The sequence below is a fragment of the Delphinapterus leucas genome, chromosome 3, assembly GCF_059928025.1.
Source record: "Delphinapterus leucas isolate spDelLeu-1000000601 "Yukka" chromosome 3, BTC_Dleu_Yukka2, whole genome shotgun sequence".
Lineage (NCBI taxonomy): Eukaryota > Metazoa > Chordata > Mammalia > Artiodactyla > Monodontidae > Delphinapterus > Delphinapterus leucas.
Genome location: NC_143131.1, coordinates 77,771,853 through 77,799,313, shown reverse-complemented (window position 1 = coordinate 77,799,313; position 27,461 = coordinate 77,771,853). Strand labels below are relative to the sequence as shown.

The 27,461-nt window shown below is 36.5% G+C and overlaps 1 protein-coding gene across 16 annotated transcripts in view; it reads left to right on the top strand.

The window, feature by feature from the left end:
• MCTP1 (multiple C2 and transmembrane domain containing 1) overlaps nt 1-27,461 on the top strand; it is a 357,505-nt gene that overhangs the window by 179,719 nt on the left and 150,325 nt on the right. For 14 of the 16 annotated variants that reach the window (XR_016392454.1, XM_089908376.1, XM_089908369.1 and 11 more), the window contains 5 exons: nt 12,637-12,739; nt 14,495-14,597; nt 14,929-15,030; nt 15,411-15,485; nt 17,699-17,818. Coding sequence is in view for 15 of the 16 variants with exons in the window: in XM_089908376.1 (XP_089764502.1) it covers nt 12,637-12,739; nt 14,495-14,597; nt 14,929-15,030; nt 15,411-15,485; nt 17,699-17,818 (503 nt within the window). In the remaining variant the exon portion in view is untranslated. Of the gene's footprint in view, nt 1-12,636; nt 12,740-14,494; nt 14,598-14,928; nt 15,031-15,410; nt 15,486-17,698; nt 17,825-27,461 lie in introns of those variants that run through there. The other 2 variants (XM_089908374.1, XM_089908383.1) reach the window with 2 other exon arrangements.

Genomic DNA, 27,461 nt, shown 5'->3' with positions numbered 1-27,461 from the left:
TGCCCCTGCCCCCTTCCATCTCCCCACTGGCGACCACTAATTTATTCTCTATATCTGTGAGTCTGTTTCCTTTTTGTTATATTCACTAGTTTGTTGTATTTTTTAGATCCTACATATAATTGATATCAGACAGTATTTGTCTTTCTCTGTCTGATTTATTTCACTTAGCATAATACCCTCCAAGTCCATCCATGTTTTTGCAAATGACAAAATTTCCTTCTTTTTTATGGCTGAATAGTATTCCATCGTATATATATACCCCATCTTCTTTATCCATTCATGGACACTTAGGTTGCTTCCATATCTTGGCAATTGTACATAATGCTGCTATGAACATTGGGGTGCCTGTATCTTTTTAAATTAGTGATCTTGTTTTTTTCAGATATGTACCCTGGAGTGGAATTACTGGGTCATATGGCAGTTCTATTGTCACTTTTTTTAGTAACCTCCATACTGTTTCCAGAGTGGCTGCACCAATTTAAATTCCCACCAACAGTGTACAAGGGTTCCTTTTTCTCCACATGCTCACCAACATTTGTTGTTTGTGTTCCTTTTGATTATAGCCATTCTGACAGGTGTGAAGTGATATCTCATTGTGGTTTTGTATTTCCCTGATGATTAGTGATATTGACCATCTTTTCATGTACCTATTGGCCATCTGCATTTCTTCTTTGGAAAAATGTCTATTCAGGTCTTCTGCCCACTTTTTAATCACGTTGTTTGTTTTTTTGATTTTGAGTTGTATGAACTGTTTATATATTTTGGATATTAACTCCTTATCAGTCGTATCATTTGCAAATATTTTCTCCCATTCAGCAGGTTGTCTTTTCATTTTGTTGATGGCTTCCTTTGCTGTGCAAAGGAAATTAAGTTTAATTAGGTTCCATTTGTTTATTTTTGCTTATATTTCCGTGCTTTAGGAGACAGATCCAAAAAATATTGCTCTGATTTATGTCAAAGAGTGTTCTGCCTATGTTATCCTCTAGGACAGGGGTCCCCAATCCCCAGACCACAGACCGGTACTGGTCTGTGGCCTGTTAGGAACCAGGCTGCACAGCAGGAGGTGAGCGGTGGTGAGTGAGCGAAGCTTCATCTGTATTTACAGCCGCTCCCCATCGCTCACATTACTGCCTGAGCTCCGCCTCCTGTCAGATGAGCGGTGGCATTAGATTCCCATAGTTGCGCAAACCCTACCGTGAACTGCGCATGTGAGGGGTCTAGGTTGTGCAATCCTTACGAGAATCTAATGCCTGATGATCTGAGGTGGAGCTGAGGCGGTGATGCTAGTGCTGGGGAGCGGCTGCAAATGCAGATTATCATTAGCAGAGAGGTTTGACCACACAGAGACCATAATAAATCAGTTGCTTGCAGACTCATATCAAAACCCTATCAGTGAGTGGCAAGTGACAATTAGGCTGCATCTGGTGGCAGGCTTTACAGTGGCAAGTGAGTTGCTGTACTTCAATTGTACAGCTGCATCTGGTGGCAGGCTTTAAGTCAGAATCCGACACTTAGTTTAGTCTGCGCATGGCCGACCCATTATTTTATTTACCACTTTCATCCACGCCTCTTTCCTGCATTGTGCTCTTGTCTCAGTCACAGTTTTGGTAAGCCCACAAGCTAGCCCTAGCCAAAATGAGTAAAAAACAAACATCGCTAGAGAGCTTCTTTGAAAAGGGGGAAAGACCCAATGATGAGACACCAGAAGTAAGACTGCCAACAAAAAGAAAGCTGCATTTAAAAGAAAATACCAAGAGTCCTACTTAAATTACAGGTTCATTGCAAGAGGTGATTCACATCCTCCAAGCCCACTTTGTTTAACATGTGACAACTGGCTATCCAACAAAGCCATGAAACCTTCAAAACTGCTTCACCACATGGAGACGAAGCACCCTGCATTAAAAGACAAGCCTTTGGAGTTTTTCAAAGGAAAAAACGTGAACACGAAGAACAGAAGCAATTATTGAAGGCCACCACTTCATCAAATGTGTCTGCACTGATTCTTAGTGGCTAAACTCATTGCTAAAGCTAAGAAGCCCTTTACTGTTGGTAAAGAGTTGGCCCTGCCTGCTGCTAAGGACATTTGTCATGAACTTTTAGGAAAGGCTGCAGTTCAAAAGGTGGCACATGTTCCTCTTTCGGCTAGCGCCATAACTAGATGAACTGATGAAATAGCAGAGGATACTGAGGCACAGTTGTTAGAGAGGATTAATGAGCCACCATGGTACGCACTCCAGGTTGACGAGTCTACTGATGTTGACAACAAGGCAACAATGCTTGTTTTTGTGCGATTTATTTTTCAGGAGGATGTGCATGAGGATATGTTATGTGCACTTTTGTTGCCAACCAACACCACAGCTGCAGAACTATTCAAGTCTTTGAACAATTACATATCAGGAAAGCTGAACTGGTCATTTTGTGTCAGTATATGCACGGACAGAGCAACTGCCATGACTGATGGCTTTCTGGTTTCATTACTCTAGTCAAAGAGGTTGCTTCTGAATGTGAGTCTATGCACTGTGTCATACATAGAGAAATGCTGGCTAGGTGAAAAATGTCACCTGAACTTAACAACATTTTGCAGGATGTGATTAAAATTATCAACCACATTAAAGTACACGCCCTTAATTCACGTCTGTTCGCACAGCTCTGTGAGAAGATGGACGCAGAGCACACACGTCTTCTCTTATACGTAAAAGTGAGATGGCTTTCTTAAGGTGGATCACAGGCCAGAGTGTCTGAGTTACGAGAGCCGCTCCAGAGATTTCTTTTAGAAAAACAGTCACCACTGACAGCACATTTCAGTGACACAGAATGGGTCGCAAAACTTGCTTGCTTATTCAACCTGCTCAGCGAACTCAGTCTGTCACTTCAGGGGAGAATGACAACTGTGTCCAAGTCGGCAGATAAAGTGGCTGCATTCAAAGCCAAACTGGAATTATGGGGTCGATGAGTGAACATTGGGATTTTTGACATGTTTCAAATATTAGCAGAGATTTTGAAAGAGTCTGAGCCAGGGCCTTCTTTCTTTCAGCTGGTGCATGATCACCTATCTCAGAACTTTGGGAGAGTTTGAGCATTACTTGCAAAAGAGTTTGAGCATTACTTTCAAAAGAGTTTGAGCATTACTCCCCAGCCACGAAAAACCCCTGGCCTGGGAAGGAATGGACCCTCGACCCATTTGTGAATAAGTCAGATGAATTGACTTTGTCCGTGCTAGAAGAGGATCAACTACTGGAGGTCACAAATGATGGTGCCCTTAAAAGTATGTTTGGGACAACTTCAGATCTCCATACGTTCTGGATTAAAGTCAAGGCAGAATATCCTGAGACTGCCACAAAAGCACTGAAAAGCCTTCTTCTATTTCCAATATCCTATCTTTGTGAAGTAGGGTTTTCTGCAGTAACAGCCACCAAAATGAGATTATGGAGTAGACTGGACATAAGCAGCACACTTCAGGTGTCACTGTCTCCCATCACCCCCAGATGGGACCATCTAGTTGCAGGAAAACAAGCTCACGGCTCCCACTGATTCTGCATTGTGGTGAGTTGTGTAATTATTACATTATATGTTACAATAATAGAAATAAAGTGCACGATAAATATAATGTGCTTGAATCTTCCCAAAACCATCCACCCCGCCATCCCATCCATGGAAAAATTGTCTTTCACCAAACCAGTCCCTGGTGCCAAAAAGGTTGGGGACTGCTACTCTAGGAGTTTTATGATTTTCAGTCTTACAGTTAGGTCTTTAATCCATTTTGAGTTTATTATTGGATATGGTGTGAGGAAATGTTCTAATCTCATTGTTTTACATGTAGCTGCCAGTTTTCCCAGTACTCTTCAAGACTGTTTTTTCTCCATTGTATATCCTTGCCGCCTTTTTTCATAGATTAATTGACCACAAGTAGGTGGGTTTATTTCTGGGCTGTCTATTCTGTTCCATTGATCTCTGTCTGTTTTTGTGCCAGTGCCATACTGTTTTGATTACTGTAGCTTTGTAGTATAGTCTGAAGTCAGGGAGCATAATTCCTCCAGCTCTTTTCTTCTTTCTCAAGAGTGTTTTGTCTATTCAGAGTCTTTCGTCTTTCAACTCAAATTTTAAAATTATTTATTCTGGTTCTGTGAAAAATATCTTTAGTATTTTGACAGGGATTGCATTGAATCTGTACATTGCCTTAGGTAGTATGGTCATTTTAACAATATTAATTCTTCCGACCCAAGAACACAGTGTATCTTTACACGCTCTCATTTTTAATTTCTAAAATGATAAATTTTGATAGATATAACCCCCACACAAAAAAACTGTTTGAGATCCTCAGCAACTTTTAAGAGTTCCTGAAACCAAAATGTTTAAGAACTGTTGCTGTAGGGAAATGATTCTCAATTGAGAGAGGGCAGTATTGCCCCCTTGGGTGCTTTAGAAATCTGTGGGGGAATTAAGTTGCCACTGTGGTTGGGGAATATTATTTATGTTGGGAGTTGAGGGGTGGGGATACTAATTGTCTTAAAAAGAATTAGACAATCATAAAGAGTGAAAACTGTCCCATGTCCTGCCTGAATAAATATAGACACTAATATAGCTTTAAAATCTGTTTCATGATTATGAGTCTAGATTACATCCTGAAATACATATTATTTACTCAAGTCTTGTTGATGGCTGCCACTTTACACAGTAAACACCAAAGACCTTAGGACTGCCTCCAAGGCACTTCATGACCTGGTTCCTTGTCACTTCTCTGACATGTTCTTTTCTTCCTGTTGCTCGCTGTGTCCTATTATCAGGGTCCTGGAGCACACCAGGCTTTTGCTGTAGCTCCTCCCTCTACCTGGAGCACTTTTCTCCCAATATCCAGTTAAATACTCCTTCACTTCATTCAGTTCTTTGCTCAGACCTCCCTTCACAATGAGGTCTACTCCAACCGCCCTAATTAATTGTATAAACTGTGCCCCTCCCCCACACTCTTCAAACCCCTTATCCTGCTGTAGTTTTTCTGTTTTCCATTAACATATATCACTCTCTAACATACAATATAATCTGCTTATTAATTATGTTCAGTATTTATCCTCTTTCCTCCCTCGCCACTGCAAGCAAACTCCAGGAGAGCAGAGACCTTTCCTTTTATTTTGTTTGTTTGTTCATATGGCCTAACACATAGTACGTACTCAATAAATATTTGTTGAATAAATCAACATATGACTTTATTGTACATACCCAACTTTCTATTTATTCCTCTGTATAATAGCATTAAATTAAATATTGAAATCACTTATGGGTTGGTTTTATTGTATTTCAGAATAGTGAGGAGGGCATTACAAAATCTACAATATGAGGAACATGTTTTATACCTAGTGGGCTGAGACCCACAACTCTAGAGGGTCCATTTTTATGCCACAATGAAACCTGCTTCATGACTTAGTGAGAAAAGAGAAGCCCTATTATTACTTAGTCCCAGAGCCAGACCCAGTGGGAACTTAGTGAAGAGTGTCAGTTAATGTAATTCTACTAATCAGATGTTTAAAATACGTTGAGGCCAGTCGATGAAAAAGGCTAAGGTCAAAGCCTCATCTCCAGTGATAAGGGGAGGATTGGAAGATGTCTCCAATGTAGGTTGCTCTTTATTTTGGTGGACCCCTATGGGATTCCCTCAACTATAACATTGTTATGTGTTATGATTGAAATTCCAGTTTGTAGAAAGATGGCAGCCTTGATTATAATTTTTTAAAGGTTAAATTATAACCATTTCAAACTGTGGCAACTGAGGAAATTAAACCAGAGTTTAATTTGTGCAAGGTAGCCCCAAAATAAAAGGCCCCTGTGGGTATGAATTGCTTTCAGTGCTACTGAAAGCCTCTGTGTTTTCAGAGACCTGGCAACAAAGAGGTGGTCACTGGGTCCCCACACACGCACCCATTTTTATAACACATCACAACTAGCAAAGTGTGCCACTTGTCAGCAGCAAAATGACCTTGGACAAAGCCCACCACTGATGGATCAGAATTAACTTTCTATTTGGGGAGCAAGAATATCATTCAGCATCTCTTGAGTGACTTTAATACTCAAACCAGTAGTTTGCACAAACTGAAGTTATCCACTTGCCCACAATACAGGTAGCAAGTGAACAGGGGTGGTGCTGACTTTCCCACAATTCTTTGTAAATATGTCAGTGTGGTGACCTCAGAGAACAAGGGCTAAGAGTGAGAGAGAATTAGCCAGTCAGTGCACCCTGTTTAATCCTCACTGCGATTTGAAGTTTGCCATTCGACATGCCCATTGGAGACATTTCTGATGTTTATTTTTATGGTTATAGGGATGTCTTTTCACCGCAAGGAGAACTGAAGTAATAGAGTAGATGCTTTAAGATCTGTTATAGGTTTATTTTTATGAGTTAAGGTAAAAGAGTCTCGTTCTAATTTTAATTCCCTTGGGAGATTTTTTTCCCTATAAAAATCCATAGCAAAAAAAGATAGCTCTTAGTATTTAACTAGATTATGGATAAATGCATCAGTCCTAACATAATATTTGTAAGCATCTATTTTATAATTGTTATATAACATAGATCTAGGTTTTGTGTTACAGAGACCCTATTAAAGGGATAAACAAATAGATGTAAGCTAAATAGTCCTTATCACAAATTCTTAAAGTCCTTCACTTCTAAAATTGCCGGTGATAGAGATGTGTAATTAGCATAGATCACCAGCATCATCTCCACTGGGAAAAAGTCTTCACTTTCTTTTCCTCTTCCTGTCCTAGACATAGAGAATGATATGCTTCCTTTCATTGCTCCCATTGCACTCTTTACTTACCTTTATTACAGCGCTTACAACCCTGCATTATAATTGTGTATTTACATGTCTATCCTGCCCACTAAATTGTGTGTGCCTTGAGAGCTGGACTAAATCTTATCATAATTATAACTCTGGGGTGAGACAAGCAGACACGCAATAAGTAATGAATACTTCAAAATGTATTCCTATTTCTCTCTAGAAATTATCGACATGGAAAGTGGCCATGTTCTCAAGGAAAGCTAAGATTCTCTTCTAGCTGTCATGGCAGGTAACACAATCAGCCCCCCTGCCCCCGTCCTCACCCAGCACTGCTTCAATTTCTATCTTGCATCCAAACCAAAATCTCCAGTTTCTTGCACTGGAAAGGAGAGGGATAGGCACTTTTTAGCCAAAATGGCAAAAGTTAAGGAAGAGTGCTTTAGTCTTCTGACGAGAATGAGTAAGAGGGAAACAAGAGATTATAGAATCTTTGTTCCCGTGCATTTATGCTCTTCATTTTAGATAGACAAAAATGATCAGAAACAAAATACACTTCGACTTTGGATGCTGCTTTCATTCCTTGCACTTCTAGCCTGACAGTACCGAATAAAATGATAACAGGGGCCGGCTTTGCATCACTCTCTAGAACTTTGCAGAGTACAATGCACTTTATAGACATCAACACTGCATCCTGTAGTCAACTCCACTCCTCCAGTACTCTCAGCAAGCAACGCAGCATATCACAGGGTCTAACTGGAATGATAAAAGGATGAAAAGAAGGAATAATTAAGGAGATAATTAATGGTTAGGTCCATCATTGGTATTTCTGTGATTGTTTTTGTTTGTTTAGGTGGCACATAATCAAGACTGCAAAATTTAGGAACTGAAAAGCCAGTCATTTAAAGCATCATTTAGCAAACCAGATAAACACATTAACTATGTGTAGCCACTTCTTTAAAATGAAAGTCTAGTGTGTGCTTTCTAGTAGTAAGTTTATAGTATTTGATATTGTCTGTTTACTGTTATTTTGGCTGAAATTGCTGTTAATTTTTAATTGCCCTTTAATGCATTTAATGCCTTTAGTGGCAGGAGGATTCTTTTTAAATTAGTCAAAAAGAACATAGTGTGCAAAGAACTAAAGTTGGCATCCACACTGATAACTGTAAAAACATAACTTTTTAGAAGGAAAAGATGAAAATGGAAGTTAAAGATAAAATTGCCTCTCTCCTTACCTAAATTTTCCTCTGCTGGATTCTAGAAATATCTAGTCAGAGCACTTTGTTGAATGCTTCTTGACCTTGCAAAAAAAGACTGACTTGGCTAAGCTCAGTAAATTGTTTTCCATTCCCAAATAATAATATGAGGCACAATAGATTGTTCAATAATGACATCTGCAAATTCCGTTGGTTCTACCTTCAAAATATATCCAGAATCGAGCCACTCCACGTCACCTGGGTTATTGTAATATCCTCCCAACTCTTCTCCTTGTCTCCTCCATTGCCCTCTCTCTACCTTATTCTCCAAATAGCAGCCATCAGATCCTGTCACACCTCAACCCAAATCCCTCCAAAAACTTGCCCTAGCACTTCGAGTGAAAGCTAAATCCTACAGAGGCCTGCCACCCTCCCTGTACCTCTCTAACTATGCCATCTAATACTCACCCCCCACCCCCAATCATTTCCTCCAGACACACTAACTTTCTGGATATTCCTAGCAACACCAGGCACAGTCACTTCTCTGACCAACAGTCACTCCCTTGCCTCTTGCGTTTCTTTGCCCATATGTCACTTTCTCACTGAGACCTTCTCTGGCAGCCCTTTTAAAAATTACTCATATATACCAGCACTCCTTATCTCCTCACTGACCTTCCCAACTTAATTTTTCTCCATAGTACTTATCACCTTCTAAAATACTATAAAATGTTCTTATTCATTGTCTTTCTTCTTCCTCAATGCAAACTCCATAAGTTCAGGGGTTTTTTTTAATTGTTTTATGTCTCAATGCAAACTCCATAAGTTCAGGGTTTTTTTTTAATTGTTTTATGTCTGTCTCCTCAGCATATAGAATGTGCCTGGTACGTGGTAAACAATAAATATTTGTTGAATGAATGTATCTATAGACAAGACATTACCCAGCTCTTTCCTTGGGTGTGGCCCACTAAATACTGAGGTAGGCACAGTTATTGGGAAAGGTCTTGCCTAGTGGCTTACATTTAAATATGATTTAATTAAAGGGAGCATGGACCACAGGGGTAGAGCAAGGGCTCTGAAGATCAGATAGACCTGGGTTTGAATAATAGCTTCACTACAACCTGTGTGACCTGGTGAGTTATATAATCAGCTTCAGTTTCCTCTCTGTAAAATAGAAATAGTAAAAGCATCTTTCTCATAAAGTAGTCATAAAATTTTTTGAAAACATAATGTTGGGCTTATAATAAAAACTCAGAAAATATTTGCAATTATGACAATAATAAGTATTGTAATTGCCCTTATTATTGCTACTATTATTGCCCTTATTATTGCTATTATTTATTGAGGCCCTTGCTAGTGTGCCAGACATTCTGCTACTTGTATTCTAACTATTATATCTGCAAGGGACCATTACAGTCACTGCTGAATGTGTGAGGAAACAGATCCAGGGTCCTAGAGTGAGTATTCAACCCCAGATTGCTCAGCCTCCAAAGTTTAGGCCCTTTTTCCCAGACCACTGGGCTTTTGCTTTGAACTTTAATGCCTTGCCCAGAACTCTGGAAGTATATGGAATATTTGAGGAATCAAAAGGTGTGATACAGCTCAAGTAAGGGACCTTAAGGACCTTGAGATTGGAGACGAAAGACTATATTCTATACCATAAGATGTGGATTTTAACCCATGGGCTCTGAGAAGACATCAAAGATGTGTTAAACTTGAGAAGAAGATGTGTTAAACTTGAGAAGAAGTTTTCAGAAAAATGAAAATGACAGCATTTACATGGATTGGGTCATGTCACTGACCACAGTCAGCCTTTTATATGACTGTAAGCAGGTTAAGAATAATAGATTTCAGATTGGAGAAAATCAGCTTGAATTAAAGCCATGTTAAATAGCAGTTTGATCTACCTCAGGCAAAAGGCTCTTTTTTTTAACGTAAGCACCATTATATTCTGCATAATGTCTAACATGGTCTCTTAAAAATTATATTGGTTACCCATTCCAAGTTATAATATAGGTTCTGATAGGAGAATATCTTTGCCAGTGATGGTATGCCACTGGAATTTAGAATAGCAAAATGACTGAGAAGTGGCTTTAGAAGGCTCTACACTGTTTTTGGTGTGGAAATGCCTCTAGTTCTTTAACATCTTTCTTCTAGTAGAGGAGAGTAACTGAGAGATTAAGTAATGTGATGACAGATGGCTGATACTGGTTTTCCCTAGGAATGGTCTTCAGAAATAATCAGTTAAATAGTAAGAAAATATGGATTGCCACTACCTCGTGGGCATGGAGTTTGATAAATGTGTCAGTTTCTTAACAAGATATGAAAAATGTTAAACATTAAGTACAGATTTTGTTTCTTTCTGATCCTTTAGCCAACCACTGACTCTAGATCTTCTACTGTCAGTAAATTAAAAATACAGCAACGAAGGTGATGATTTGGGAGACTTTCCATGGGGTTGGTTGAAAGAACTGTATTCAGTCTTACACAACTGAATATGCTTCCTGTGGGGAAAAAAGTCAAGTAAAGATGTTCATCTTCTGTTTGTAGAAGTTTAAGGTAAATTTTTTCACCATAGATTTCGGTCTCTGGAGTTTGTTCTTGTGTTTTGTTATTGGAGCAGTGGTACCGTTTTGACTGAATCTATTACACATTTGTCGGTCATTTGAGGGAAAGTAAAACCAAGTCAGTTGAAATAGAATAGTAATTGAAGTAAAGCAAGTGAAAATGACAACAAAAATACTGAAAAGTGCTATCTTTTTGTAGGTACGTTTTACTGATTAACGTGAATGTACATGTATATAAGAAAAGTTAAAATGAGGTCCAAGCAAGAGTATGAAAGTTACACTTGTCTTTTAAGTAAATGTTTCCAAAGCTTATCATTTCATCTAAAGTGAAAGTAAAATACTCTTCTGACATGAATTCTACCATAAATGTGGCTTTAATCTTCCCTATGTTTGTTATATACTTTATCTCTCCAAACCTTTTATAAACTATTTGAGGTTGGAGTTTATGTGCTCTGTTCTTTTGTTTATACCATAGTACCCAGCACAAAGCTAGATGTGGAGAGAAGATGCTTAATATGAGCCTTCAGAATAACTAAGCTTTTGAAAACTAATCTATTTTTCACGCTTGTACCTGAATTCTTTGGGAGAAAATAAAGTTGTTGATGTGGCAAATAAAACCTATTACACCGTGTTTTAATGAACAAAAATTTTTTTGAATACCACCTTTCATGGCATGTGTGAGCTGTAAATGAGAGTGGTAACAGGTAGGGCAAGAGGACTGAAGAAGGTGGGGAAAAATACAGATCCTAAACCAGAGGTAAAATTTTCACCCGACCTTAAAGAGTTTCAGTTCTCTATTCTTTATTGAAAATTATTCCCAAGACCAAAAACTGAAAAGACTGCCATAATGTTAAATTACGCAATCATCCTGGGCTATAGGAGGCCACTGAACTAACACACACATATTAGATCTCTTTTTTAATGTAAAATTAATAAATTAAATTAAAGGTGAATCACAGTTTGTACAGCTCATTTTCAAAATTACAATATGGAAAGTAAATACACTGCTGTGTGGGAATACATAGCTTATCTGTCACTGATAGCTAATGGATTCTTTCCTATTAAAATTTAATTGAAAATCTTCAGTGATATTTAAGCTTTCACAGAAGTGTAAACTACTGTGACTACAATTCACAATGCATTTAAAACAATTATTCTTTATCATTAAAGTTAATAATATGCACATTAACCTCTTATGTAGTCTAAATCAATATTGTAGTTTAAAAGATATGACCTCTGGACAGCTTTCTCTAAATATTGATTTCATTGTCATTTGTATAAGGTATCAAACAAATTACATGCTGCACTAATATCATTAATGCTGCCCCCATAGAGCCAATGACTTTATGGGTTCTTACAATACAGGACATGACATTACAAAAATATTGAGGACATCACAAGATATAATTACCGAATGGATGAGGTTTGACTATGGCTGAGTAGAGTGGCTCTGAATATATGATAACTTCCAAATCCTTCACTCTCCGTGGACAGAAAAACTACTGCTCTTTAACATGCAGATTGGTTACTGAGGTTAAGTTTCAAATGGCAGAATTTTTTTCTGCCTCAGAGGGTCTAATTTACCTTTTTGTGATGCCATAGATATTTCAGAAGAGAATCTAAAGTCAGATTAAAATGTTGTAATTCTGCAATATAACAGTTTTCCCAAAATAAACTTGTTTAGGAATTTCTATTACAAGTTCCTAGTGAGTCAGATGAGTTGGAAAATACATGCATTAAAATAAAGGGGCTGAACCTTTCAAAGGTCATTGAATTAAATAAAATCTGATTTAGGGATGGATATGTATCACGTTTCCCCTCATAACCAGCAGTTATAGTAGTATTTTTGTAAAAAAAATTGCAAATTAAAATAGCAGCCATGTAATTTGCCCTCTTTTACTTTTTTCAAGTTCTAAATTGCTCGGAATCACAATTGTTAGCATCACCCAGTTACATCTAACTCTATTTTGATGTTACTTTTTAATTTTTAAAATTTTACTTTACTTTTTGTTTTCTATAAAACTTTTTAGAAAAGAGATGTGGTCACGGTCACGACACTGTGAACTGTGGGTGCAATTTGTACTAAAAATGTTCCCTCCATATCTCTTGTAGGTAAAAGTGACCCATTTTGTGTGGTTGAACTGAACAATGATAGGCTGCTAACACATACTGTCTACAAAAATCTCAATCCTGAGTGGAACAAAGTCTTCACATTGTAAGTAGTCATTCTTTGAGCTCATTTCAAAACAGCTGCTAAATGATATTTATTTTTGTGCGTTTATTCTTAACTGATTAACAACTCAATGAATCTGGCCTGCCTTTGCCAGCAACAATGAATTGCATAATTGCATTACCTTCCTGATAGTGAAACCTGGGGAAAGGGTATGCCATTTTTCTTTGTTTTCACAGATATTTTTTTTAAACTATGCATTTTATATATGATTTGATGAAGGATTTTGCTCCCATTAACTGAATTGCCGTACTGCTTCTTCCTTTTATACTTTCTATTGAAATTCTCCCCAATTGCACTGACACCAAGGAGGACAAAGCTCTATTTGTTCCATTGCTCAAATCAGCAAACAATTCAGTCTCGGATTCGGCAGATGTTTTAGTTTTGGTTTGTTGCGTTTTAGCACAATAAGAATATTAAGTACTGTCCTATGTACCAGAAAACACTTTGAGTTAATTTTCTTTTTGTTTTAAAAAGTTTGTAAATCTTTTCGATCATGCACTGTAAAAGCTGCCGATGCTACACTATAGTATCTCCTAAATCCGTGGTTGTTTTTGTTTTTTTTTTTAAGCTGGGCTTTAGAAATGAACTCTGAACAAAGAAAAACTCTCCAAACAGAAGTACTTCTTAAGTTTTCTAACATAGTTTTATTTTATTTTCGTATATGAGAAACTGTTTTATTTTCGTATATGAGAAACTGCTAAATTCCTCATTAATTTCTTATAATGTCCTTGCTTAAGAGCCAGTAACTAATCAGGTTTAATTATCTGACCAATTTATCTTTAAGGAATTTCACATTTTTATAAGAGATGAAAGCCTGGTCAGGAGACTTGCACTCCTAAGAAGGTTGTGGAGAGTGTTTTTCTCTGGAATGCATAATTGAATGAATAGGTTTGATAATTATCAAAGCCATTAATTGATTGTGCTCTGATAAAGCCTTTTCTCACATGTAGTTGCAGTCTTTCAGTAATGAATATATTCATTTTTTGTTTTCTCTTAATTCATGTTTTCTTGGTAAACAGTTTGATCAAAGAATAAATGCTGTCAACAATTGGGGCTTATTTTTCTAGAAACAAAATATGAAGAGCTTGCATACTTGTTTATTAACATATGTTGTCTTTGGAACATAATGGAACACTACTTAATTTCTAAATCCTAGGGTGGTACAATAGCTATCAATGTTACATTTTCTTCATTCTATAGTCTGTGTTGGTTAATTTTTACTATAAACCAAACAGAAGTAAGTCAGAGTTTTGGTGAGAGCTATAAAGATAAAGGAGATATTCTATTATGATAAAAAAGAAAAATTATATAAACTATACTGTGACTCTTGCTGAAATCAAACCTGGTAGTGCTTCATGTGGGAGTAACAAGAAGATGGGAATTATTGTAATAATGAGAATAGGACAAGTCTAAAAAAAAAATAAGTGCCACTTATTGATTTTTTTTACAATAACTTATTCTTTGCCCATCCAGATGGAAATTATATTTTATTGAAAAATTATAACTTAAAGTTCCAGTTGTATTCAAAGTTCCAGATAATAGAACCATCATGTCTACTAAGGTGCATTGTGGGAAATTCTGTCAGATACCAAGCTACCTTATGTATGTGTATGCAAATGGTATACATAAAACATATATATACCAAATCAGCTGGAGCTATCTAAATTTTCAAACGCATTTGTGTTCTTGTTCCCCACTGATGAAGTCTTTTTTTCTTTACATATATTTATTATGCAGCAACATTAAAGATATCCATTCAGTTCTTGAAGTGACAGTTTATGATGAAGATCGGGATCGAAGTGCTGACTTTCTGGGCAAAGTTGCTATACCATTGCTGTCCGTAAGTTTCATTCACCTGACACACTGCTCTGTGTTGCTTTTGCTCAAGGAAAAAAAAAAAAACCCTCAGCTCTATATCTGTCATTTCTCAACCAAGGTCTGTAATAAGAACACTAAAAATTTTAACATACTCAATGCACGGCCATGTTGAATCCCATGATAGTTAATTTTTCCTGACAGACTTGATCCTGGTAATGAACAGGTACTTGTCAGAATTGCCACAGTTGTTTTGGGTTCTCTGTCAGTTTCAGCAGCTGGGGGTCAAAGGTCACTGAGGGAGTGTATTCAGTGGAGACCGCGAGACAGACGGCTGTCATGTCCTTTTCCCGCAGATTCAAAATGGTGAACAGAAAGCCTACGTCTTGAAAAACAAGCAGCTGACAGGGCCAACAAAGGGGGTCATCTATCTTGAAATAGATGTGATTTTTAATGCTGTAAGTCTTAACTTTGGCTTTTTTGTACTGCTAAAGAGTTCAGTTTCATGAAAGCTTTTGTTCCTGATTTGTAGAGAATTTCTGTCATTCCTCATTTTCTCTAAACCTTGATGTATCCTGGAGAATACGCTTCTGCCACTGCCTGGCACACCCACACTTTCTGTTATAGCTGGCGGCTGCCGCTGTGGCTGTGCTCTGGTCGCTGCCTGCCGGCGTCAGAAATGGAAGCGCATGCATGTGCAACTGTATACATTTATATTTTATGAGCACAGCAGCCAGGACTTTGAAACTTTCGAAATTATTGCAAATTGAACTGCGTGAAAAACTTGTAAACATTTGTACTATATTAATCCATAACAGACACATATGTTGATGTATAGGTGAAAGCCAGCTTACGAACATTAATACCCAAAGAACAGAAGTACATTGAAGAGGAAAACAGACTCTCTAAACAGGTAAAAAGCAAGGAAAGATTAATCCCTCTGGGAAGACTTGATTATATCTGTAAAACATCTATGTAAATTCAAATAAACTTTGGAGGTAAGGAGGGGGGAAGACTATGGAATTTTTGATCACCTACTGATGTGAAATGGCTCTTTCTTTTCTTCTTTCTTTTTCTCTTTTCCCTTCCTTTCCTTAAAAGATCAAACAAGGACAATACCAAACTAGTAAGTTGGATGGGGGTGGTCAGAAAGGAAAGGGGATACTGTAGGCTCTGCATAGAATGGATATGTATTCATGCGTTAGCAGAAGAATGATCATTTTGAACATAAAATACAATTTGATTGCCATGGAATGTGTAAATGAGAACACCAAAAGCTGAGGTTCAAATATATGTCCAGACCACCCACAGGTATGATGCAGGTGTCTGTAAAGTGAGCCCAGTATAAAGTTCTTCCCTCTAATCCACGGGAGAGGGGGCTCTATCTTTTAAGGGAAGCCTTCTTCTTAATTAGATTTTAACTATGATCTTTTAGAAGTGAACTATTATTGGCATTTTTAGCTAAGAAAATAGAAAATCAGGAACCCTGATTTTTATATCATGAAGAAATTTTAAATTATGCTTGATATCTCGTAATTAGACTTGTAGTTTTAAACTCAATTTGATAACAAGAAAAGAGTATTAAGCTACTCCTTTTAAAAATTGTTTACTTCCAAATAACACAGCTATAATCAAATGTATTTGAGGTTATAAAGTTTACAGAACTCATTTGTGCGTGTTAAAATCTTTAATAATTTCCTGTGCTATTAGAAGACCAAAAATATTTTGGGTTTAATCCAATCACTTCACCATAAACAGTGCAATCTTTAGTTGTTTAAAGACAATGCATGAGTTACAAATGTAATACCTATCTGAACAGAAATACAGATTACATATTTCCACAGTTATAGTTAAAAGTTATAAAAGTAGCACTTAAAGTAAGGTGATCAGGGGCCAAGAAGGAAACAAATAGAGACACTTTTTACTTTCCCTGAAAGAAATTTTAACTTGTTTAAACTGGTATGCATGTATGTGCATCTATGTGTACACATATATACGTTATTTTTTCTATATGACCCCGGTTAACTTTACATAGCTCCTTTAAAATACCAGATCGGCCTTGAAGTGTACTTGGAAGTAGCAAAATATTAACCTGCAGACATATTACTCTAATTATTAACATAGCTGTATGTAATTTTTTGAACCTATATCTAGAGCATGGGCTGTTTTTCTTACAGCTGCAGTCATGCCTTAATTTAAAATTTTTAATTTAAATTATTTCAATTCTCATGTACTTTTTTTTCTTGTTCAATATCTGTAGCTTTTCTATCTCTTTTTTTTTTAATTGAGGTGTAGTTGATGTACAGTACTATATGTTACAAGTGTACAGTATAGTGATTCCCAATTTTTAAAGGTTTGTTCCATTTGTCGTTATTATAAAATATTGACTATATTCCTTGTGTAGTACGATATATCTTTGTAGCTTATTTTGTATATAATAGTTTGTCATATACCTTTTTTAGTAACAGATTTTGTAAAGTACTTGTCATACATTTTTCCCTAAATCCAAAATTATGAAAAAGTAATGAGAAAATGTGGGTGAAATTTATTGTGGGAAGGAGGGAGATAGAGAGACGAAGAGGGAAAAGAGAGAGAGAGAATGAGACTATGATAGTAAGAAAGGGAGAATCCTACTGAAATGGTGAAAAAAATGTTACTTTTCTATAATAAAGCAGTACTTGACAGGTTTTTCCCTAAGGCCCTAAATAAAACCATCCCCAGTTATCCATTTCACTTTGAAATATCTTGAAATTAAAGCATTTTAAAAGCACAGGACTTCAGAACCCTTAAATATATTTAAGGTTCCCAGTATTCTAAGTGGCAAAAAAATGTTTTTGAGCTGTTGGAGATTGTTGTTTTCTTTTGAATAGAGGTAGCCCAATTTGCATGATAGTATTATTTATGCAAATATATTTAACTAAGAAATTGCACTTATAATTTAGTTCTTTTCACCTTCTTAGAGATACTTCTTTTCTTCTAAATTGTGAGCCAAATTGCTTGGTATATTCTTACAACTTTATTAACTTTCTGAATCCATTTTAAATCACACTAAACTTGAAGAATTTTGTAGCATATCTGATGGGTTTTAGTCTTGCAAATTCTAATAATACTTTCATTTTCCTATAGCTGCTACTAAGAAACTTTATCAGAATGAAGCGTTGTGTCATGGTGCTCGTAAATGCTGCATACTACATTAATAGTTGCTTTGACTGGGATTCACCCGCAAGGAGCCTCGCTGCTTTTGTGGTATGATCATACTGTATTACTTACATTATTATTCATTAAATTCAGTAATCATAGCTGCATGTTTCTGTGGCAATAGTTACAGTTATGTTGATGTGGCCATTTTAAACTTCTATTTTGAGACTTGACTGGGCAGATTTGCCGTGGGCAGGAACCTGATGGATTGTTCAGGGTCTGAGTCCAAGAATACATCCCCGCCTCAGATTTCCGGAATATAAGACATCTCAGCCAATGTATAATTTTCTCTGGAACGGTTAAAATGTAAAACCTTACATATTGCATAATTCCAAATCCCAATAGCAGAGCCAAGAAAAGTCCTTAGCATTAAAAAATAATAATAATCTTGACCATCTTCATTTTAATTTTATTTGTCCTGTAGATATTCTTTCAAAATATGAAAATCTTTGGCAGTAGCATGCTAGTTGGTAATACTTTAATATGTGAATCAGTTGGAAGTGGATGTGACCTATTTAAGGCACATTTTAGTATTTCTGAGATTTCCAGCTTTTAAAAACGCATGAGTGAGAGTTTGATAGATCCAAATAGTCCTCTGACAGTGTTCATCTTGTAGCCTTTTACTTTGGTTATTTAAAAACTGCTGATGAGACCAACTTGCAAAGCTAGAAAATCTGAAAGAATACTTTCCTCTGAGCTTCAGCTGGGATTTTCTGCTCTCACATTATTTTTGCTTATTCAGGGTTTCGGTTTGAAGTTTAAGTGGAGTCGTTCTTTTGAAATCTTTTATTTTATTGTCATATTTGTTAGAATATGGGTACCTTATGCTTCCTTATAGTTACCGGTTTCTCAGAATATGACTTTATTATAAGGGGCTTACAAGAAGAGTTTTAATTATAGTAACAAATCAACATTTTAGTATTACCATTCAAATGAGTGTATGCACATCTGTTTAGTACTTTGAGCTCTGTCCTCCTCTCAGGCCTTGTATGGGACTTTCATTAATGTCTGAGCACATGGAACAAAGAGTGTATATGTCCCTTTGTGTTGTGAGTTACCAGAAAGTTAAGCAGCCTGCTTCCCATAGACATGTCGTTGTCTCCTTAAAGAAAGTGACTGTCATCATTAAGTTTTAGAAAAGAAAATCTGCCTCTTTCAATATTCTTGTATTTAGCTCTTTCACATAATAAATACATTGGAGTACTGTTAAACAAACTTTATTATTATTTTTCAGCATCATAGAGGCACTTTGATGTTAATGAGGAAAAAATGGTATTGAGTTTCTGTGTGTATTTTATGCCATTACTTCCAGGTTCCAGGGGCCTTTTAGGAGACACAATAATATTCTACTGAAAATGTCATGCTGCCATCTTTGATTCACTCCTCCCAAAGTCATTCCTCACAGCTATATGTGAAATCTGAAAACAGAGAAACCTATATAATTATATCATTTGTTCAGGAACCTTCATTTTGAGCAATTTAGCATTACAATGTGTGTAAGTCTTCATAAACTTCATCTGGCTTCTAGAGGTCACTCACGTAAAATGAATTCAAGATGGCAGACTTTTTTTCACAATTTCTTTCTGATTGAAAAATAAACCAGGCAGTGAAACTCTGAGAAACTTAGCTACATGTACATGATGGTACTTGAGTAATTTCACTGAAAGGGAGGCAAAATTCACTGGGGAAGAAATGTACTATTCTCTCTCTTAGCTGGTGGTCAGTTTCTAACAGACTGGGTCCTACAAAACACAAGCTGAATGAAAGATGCTTTCAAAATAAGGGGGGCGGGGGAGGCCACAATAAAGGTAGGAAAAGGGACTCCTGACACTGATGGTGAAAAAAGAGACCAAAAACTACAATGTGAATGCACATTAACAGTACTTTTGAGAAGAAACAACAATATTAATGGTTTTATTGAAAAAAATAAAAGAAGCACTGAATTACATTCCATTGAATGTTATTAAAACAATGAAAACAAAAGCCAGCTTCATTTATCTGGACCTGAACTAGGAGTTCCAGGAGAATGGGGACCCTGCCTTTTTCACCTGGGACTCTAGCATTGCCTGCAGAGTATCTAGCGTTAGTAGGCTCCCAATATAAATGACTATCTAAATCGATAGACCAACCAATGATCCAGTCAGTCAGTCTGAAATTTTTTTCTTATGTGGAGAAACTTTCTTCAATGATACCATATAAATAAGGGTTTGCTCTAATAAAGCTAGCTATTAAATGATGATAGACATAGCTTAATGCTTTGTAGCCATTTTTCCTGTACCTTCCATTTGAATTCTAAACTATTTCATAATCCTCTCTCAGTCATCTATTTTAGTCTCAGATTAAATTCTGATACAAAAAGATCCTTATATAGTAATAATAACAACTAACATTTATTACATATCTATGTGCCAAAGAACTGTTTTTCAGGCACTAAAGCAGGAAAGTGCTTTTCATGCATTAATAAATTTAATATTCCCAACAACCTTATTATGAGGTAGATACTATTATTTTCCTGATACACAGAGGGAGAAGCTGAGGCACAGACAAGTTAAGTACCTTGCCCCAAGCCACATGGATATTATTTCCTTTTCAAAAGAGCTTTTAAATTATGTACCTCGTAATCTTAATATCATAACGATTTGGGAAAAAAGAACTGTTGTAGGATTTTTATTCATCTTATAGATATTCAATGATGTATTTAAAAATGAAATGTTTCAAAGATCTTATTGCATAACCAGAGCCTTTTTTAGGCCAGTTTTTTGAAAAGAACTGCTTTCCATTAGGAGAAGCTATGAGCAGCACCCCATTGTTAGAAACATATTGTTCCCATCATTCCCTGTTGATGGATCACGGATCTATTATTATAATATTGGTTCCACTTGGCCCACTTTTTCATAAATGCAGCTGCCTCACATGGAGCACATGCATTTGTACCATTATGCCGCTTGGTTTTAGGCCCAGATCAGTAAACTTTATGTTTAAGTGCCTTTTTTCTATTCCATTTTATTTTTCTTTTCTAACTTACTATCCAAAAATAAATGTAGAATAATGAAATTAAAATGGATAAACAATAATTTTGTCCCTATGTCAGTTAAAATGGAGAGTATGTGAAATGCAGGGGGAGAGCTGCCCTGGCTTCTTTATGTGCTACCTATGTGCTCTGTGGAAGGTTCAAAGCTGGCTTACAGTATTAGAAGCGGAAATCGGCCTGGAAGGTGATGGATGAAATATAAGCAAACACATTCCCGGCAATGAATGTCCTTATTGTTGTGTGCTATGAATTAGGTTTCTAAATTTTACTATGAATATTGTATGCTTAAGAGCAAACACAGACGTATGTGATGTGGAATGCACAACCGCTTGTCTTTGGGATTCATCTATTGTAGACGTGGAAGTGTCTCATAAATTGGGCCTAATTTTCATCAGGCTCTTGACTAGACATTTGTGTTCTTGTGGATGTCAGTGGGTGCAACATGGAAAAAAAAAAGTGTACATTCTCTCTTTCTTTTCAGTACTGTCATTTCTCACTGTAATGAGCACAAAAATAATTGGACAACCGGGCTATCAGTAAAAAGGACACACTTCAGTGTGCGTCAAAGAATTATTTTACAGGACAAACTTTAATCCTTAAATGGGATTGTAGATAATTTGTGGTACCATCTGTCCATTTGGAATTGTTTTAGCCTTTTCTGTCGTTATACAGTAAGTGCCGCTGTGTTTAACATTAACATTTGATATTTTACACATTTAATTTCTGTTCTGCTGTGTGGTCCTTAGGGAATGGAACGCTAGTGCTACATGAGAGAGACAAAGTATTGATCAGTTAACATTTCAGCTACATTTATGTATGTCGCAAAATTAATGAAAATGCCAGACAAAAATGTCAGAGTGCACAAAAAGGTAGAATTTAAATTTGGTAGTTTAATGAAAAGTTTAAGATGTGCATTATCAAAAATGTCCTCTTGCCTTTAAAGTACAATTCCTAGCAGAATAACTAAAGGGAGACACATTTTACTTAGAGGAACAATGAACATGAATTACGAAGGGATGTCAACTCCTCAAAGTACCAAAACAGCATGTTTGAATGCTTAACTGTTACTCATAAAATACGTGTGTTTCTGTTCCTATCTGGAGAGCTACTGGCTTCAGCCCTCCGGGCTGACCAGCCGATGAGGCAGGCTTCGTACCGAGATTCTCCCCCTAGGTTTTCCTTGGTATCCAGGCATTCCTTTTGTGTCAAAACTGAGAATTCCCTCTACAGCAATTCATTGAGGCCACTCTGGTTCATTACTCGTTCCTTTCTAGGTCGTTTTCAAATGCCTGGTTTTCCTTTGCTCCTAGATAATTTGAGCTCCACCTTCATTCAATCCCCATTTTAGTAAAGGATCACACTCTGGACAACAGCGACTCTCAGAAAAGCTGGGCCATTATGCAGGCAAGGAGAAAAAACAGTGATGATGTATGCAAAGAATGACATGAGACAGCTCTGTGTAGCCAAATGATTAAAAAAAAAAAAAATGGAGGAAGCACAAGCAAAGGAAGAACTGAACTTGCAGAGGCAATGGGAATATAGTACAATGATCTGAAGACAATAGGCTCCCAAGGAAACCTTATCAAGTACTTCCTGTGTAGAAAGCCTGCTGCTATTAAACAACATATGGATTTTTCTAAAAGTTATTACAAACAATAAGGACATTTTAAGTGACCTTCATGTTCAAGGACTAAAAAGGGAGCATCGCTTAAGAAGAAATGTTAATGTGAAAACAAAGACATGTCTATATCACCTGTAGTTTAGATTCAAGTCTTACTAGCCTTCATATCACTGAACAAAAGAGGGTGATTGTACCGGACGTATGGAAGGTAATTTTAAATTTCAACAGAAATTTCTATTTTAAAGAGTGTGAGACATCAGTAATACCACACCAACAAGATTATGATTCAGGTTTCTAGCAATTTTCAAATGATTTTTACAGAAGCTTTTGTTGTTGTTGCTACCATATTTTTTTAGTGCCAGCAGAAAAAATTGGAAATGTTCCAGATGTAATTTTTGTTACTTTCCCCACAACAGCAAAATAGAAGGACCCCTGAAAACCAAAGAAACAAGTACTAAAGCAGAATGATCTATAACTGATGGTCCTATCCTTGTATTCTTGAATTTTCCTGGAATTATGTAAATCTAAACTTCCAAGACCTTTTGCCCACCCTCCTTTATAGATGCTTTCCTCTGACATAAGGACTTACTAAATTTATAAACAATACTTCCAATTTAATTTACACAAATTTTAAAGGTACGTTAAACATTTCCTTCACAAATGTGTAAGTGAGAAAAAAAGAAAGTCTATACAGAGTTTCATTGATTTAGAATATTGTATACCTCCTAGTTGCCTAAAATTCCTTTTACGAAGTCAAAGAGTATTGACACTTAGAAGATTCTAGTACTGTATTTTTCTTTTCAGTAAATAGATTGTGTGCCCAATTCATATGAACCTGCTGGCACTTTAAGTTGATGTATACATTTTTTCCAAATTTATCTGAATTCCATGGAAGGAAAATGTTTTTCAAGCAGTGGCCTATGAAAAAATTGTTTTTTTGTAAGTGGTACCTTCCGAAAAGTGTTGCATATAAATTCTTGCAACTGTGTAAAAGCCCCCCCCCCGAAGACCACAGTTTAGAAGTGAGTTGAGTTTTAGGATTGATCACAATTAGCTAAAATCAGATATTAATGAAACAAAGCATTTTGACTAGATTTCTCCAGTCCTTGAGGAGTGATGCTCTAGTTCAGTTTGTAGGTCTATTTAAATGTATAATCTTTTTGTTTTATTTTTGTGGCTGTTACATATACCAATGCAGCACTTCCTCAAATCAGCGCTTAGCTTTCTTTAAATGGTGCCAATACCCTTTTTTGTTTATCTTAATAATGTCAGCAAAAGGGGCTCCTGCTCTTTGGAGGGAGATAATAACATGAGGCACAGCGTCTACCACTCTCTGAAAAGCTTACTCCTCTTAAATTTTATTTTATATTTTCAACAAGAAGAATTTAATTCTTATAACACATCACACACATTATCTATTATTTCTACTCTCCCTCCTTTGTTCTCTAAAGCAGGAAGTAGTAAGATGCTATAATCTGGAGACGTTTTCTTCTGTGCGTGATTTGAGGAAAATCGAGTTATTTCACTTTTTCTCAAGTACAGTACTGTTGTGCTATATTATAATCAAACATAAACTGCAGATCTCGTCAGCATAACAATGATACCATATTGAATCTAGGAATTAGCCTTCTCATGAACCTTAATGATATGTGCAATGAAAGCTGGGGTGACACCAGTGCCTCATTGTGGTCTCCTTCTGGCTGTATGGCTGCTGTACCATTTCCCCAGGCAGCCTCCTTGTATTATGTATCAGGTAGTTACAGCCTCAAAACCTTTATGAGACCCTTAAAAAATATGTTTCATCCAGATTTTACAACTAAGTTGACTAAGGATCAACAATTATAAAATAATGAAATCAGAGGCGTCTCAGTATCTGTCCTCAGATTCCTAAACCAGCGTTCTTGTCCTCTGAGAAATTTTCCACCCCCTAGCTTCAACTTAAATTGTTAGGCACATACATTCTAAGCAAAACAGCAAGCCATATTCCACTGCAAAATATTATTCGGTAAAGTGTGTTTCAAAGGAGAAAGCTTAAATGAATGAGATAATTGTATAATTTATTTTAGTAAAATTCTGTAAAGTAAGAGTAATAACTCTTCTGAAAGATTGTAAATTACAACAGCAGTGCAGTCATTAATATACTTTAGACAGTGACTTCACTCTCCACATGTTTTCATGCCCCTTTGTATTGGGTAAATATTAAGAAATAAGGAGTAGAATGCTTTCTATTGTCTGATTTTTCTATTTTGACCAATTATGAAGATATACCTTAGAATTGTGGTGTATTAGAGTTAATGTACCAAGTGAGAAACTAACCTGAAATGCTGTTAAGGAAGATTTTCATTGCCTTTTTTCTTGCCATCATTTTACCACGTTTTAACTTTACAGTCAGAATCGACTATAGATGCAGTAGTCACTCCTGCCATAGTAGGTGTGTGAGTTATGACACTGTGTTGCGTCCTCTATTTTGCTGTGATGACAGAGATCCAATACTCAGCAAGTGGTAACATTAGAGATCAGTAACAGAGGGAAGATGAAAGAGTGACCATTTCTCGTGTTCGCACCAGTCATCAGCCACTGGCTCAAAGGGAAGTAATGAAGAGAAAATCAGAGAAAAGCTAAGAAGCAAGGAAAGATAGAAATCACATCAAAGTGTAAACAGATATTTAGATAAAAATGAAAGGCAACCCTGATTTTAAGGGTGGGAAAAAAGATTTTAGAGACAAAGCTTGGCTTTTATTTTGTTTTAAATCAGTGTTTCTCTGTTTTTCTCATATTCACCTCTCTGAGGGGAAGCTTTTCATTTACTTTAATGAGACAAATGAAATACTAAGGAATAAGATTTTTCTCAGGGAGTGTTGAGCTTTGAAGGGCCACAAATCATTGTGATGCCTAAGATTCTTTTTGCTCTCCCCCAAGAACCAATTTTTACCCCCTTGGGTGCCATCTCAACCCTGTTGAGAATTCATGCTCTAGATCAAGTTTAATGTGAGTTTAACTATGTTTGCTTTCATGCTCTTGGTGGTAAAGTCTAGTTTAGATTTTTGGTAGTTTGCATACAATGCAAATTATTCCCATAGGTAATCAGTCTGGAGAAAGAATTAGTGATCTCTATACAAAATTACTGACTACACTGGAGTCCAGTGAAAGGACAGATTTTGTTTGGCTTCACAGAGATTGAAGAATTGAATCTTCCCCTTATGAAAACCTATATGAGAGTTTTCTTCTCTACACCGATTCCAAGGGTACATTGTTGTGCTTCACTGAAATGGAGGAGTGGGGTGAATATTAATTCTGGCCTAAGTAATATAACCTCTATCGTTATGAAGGTTAGATGGGTTTTGTCCATACATTGTACTATAGTTATGACTAATAGATAGTCTTTATATTCCTAAATGAATATCGTTATGTTAGAGATATAAAAGCATGCTTTATTAGGCTTGATTACCGATTAGATTTTCATTGGAAGGGAAGGAAAAAGGGTTGTGGAATAGGAAAGTCATTTAAAACAGGGAAGATACACGTTCTACTGGCTATTCTTTATGGCTGGCTACTCAGTCCCCCAAAGGAATCACAAAACTTTCACTGTTGTAATTTATCAATAATAAGTAAATATATGATGTTTTATATTCTAGTTAGCTATATACAAATAATTCAGCTGCATTTTCCATAGTTAGCATCTTTACAGTTTCTGCCAAGAAGACTGCAGGCAATACTTACATGTTTGAAACAAGAATATATCATCCAATTTTGTCATAAAATGTTGGTGAATTAAATACTATTTTCCTGAGAGAAATCTTTTGGATTTCATTTAAAATGAGAGATTGCCAAGGCTACAAGTAGTCCATTAATTATCCACAAATTATTATGCTGAGGTTGCATATAAGAGGTGTTATATTTTGAAGTGATATTAGTAAAGTAATGGCTGCTACTCAGAGAAAATTAATTCATAAATATAGAAGTTCAGATAGCTGAGGTCACTTTTTCTAGTTAGGCAGCAATATTGAAAACTTATCTGGTTTTGTTTAAATTATTTTAAATCGAGTTTGGTTTTTCCATCACAAGAGACTATTGCATGCCTCAACCAGGAGGGTGGTGATTTTAAGAGAGACCTTTAACCAAGGTTCTACTAGTTTGGGTGTGCACTGTTTCCTTTATTTTTTAAATTCTCAGAATATGAGCCTCCTACCACAGTTTTATTTCTAAGTCCTAAATCTTGGTTGATATGTAGTTAAAACTACATATTTTTTCATATAGACTCACAACCTCCAAACAAGATGTAAAAGTCTGTTTTGTAAGACAGCTGCTTAAACCTTGGAATGCATTTCCCCACAGTGGCAGTATCATAAATACTGACATAGAACCATTCACAAAGCCTATCGATCCCTTCATAGAGTACTAGCTGTAGAATGGAAATATCACATGTAGGAAGTAAATTCAATGCAATCGTGGCTGGGTGCTCAGGATGCCAGGAACACACCTACCCCAATCCTACCTCAGGATAAAGCACCTTCCTCATGGCAAAGGCAAGGGGTCTACAAAGGTGGAGATTGTATAGGCTTTTAAGGGTGTAGATGAACTCATAGAATGTGACAGTTGGAAGGGAGCTTAGAGATCATTTTACAGTAGAGGAAATTAAAGTGCTCTAAGGGAGAGGAACTTACTGAGGCACTAACTCTTCTTCTTCCCCAGTTGTTGGTAATGGACGCTTCAAAGACAGCAGCATTGAGAAGAGAAGAAGAGGGGGAGAGAGGGAGAGAATCTCTGTCCCGAAGTTTATAAGTCAAGTTGTCCTTAATTAAGGAAAAGCAAGTGACATTGTCCTGTAGAGTTCTAAGCATGTAAAATTAGACTCCCAGTTCTTGGTATTCCCTATTAAGGAATGTGTTGATCGAAAGGGCTGGAACTGCCTATTCAAAATAGTAAATCTGTGCTCACTTTGCTTAGTATTATTCCTGCAGTTCAAGTAATAAGTGCATATCTTATCTTCTGATGAACTTCTCTATTAGTTGCGATCACATCACATTACAGCTCCCCCA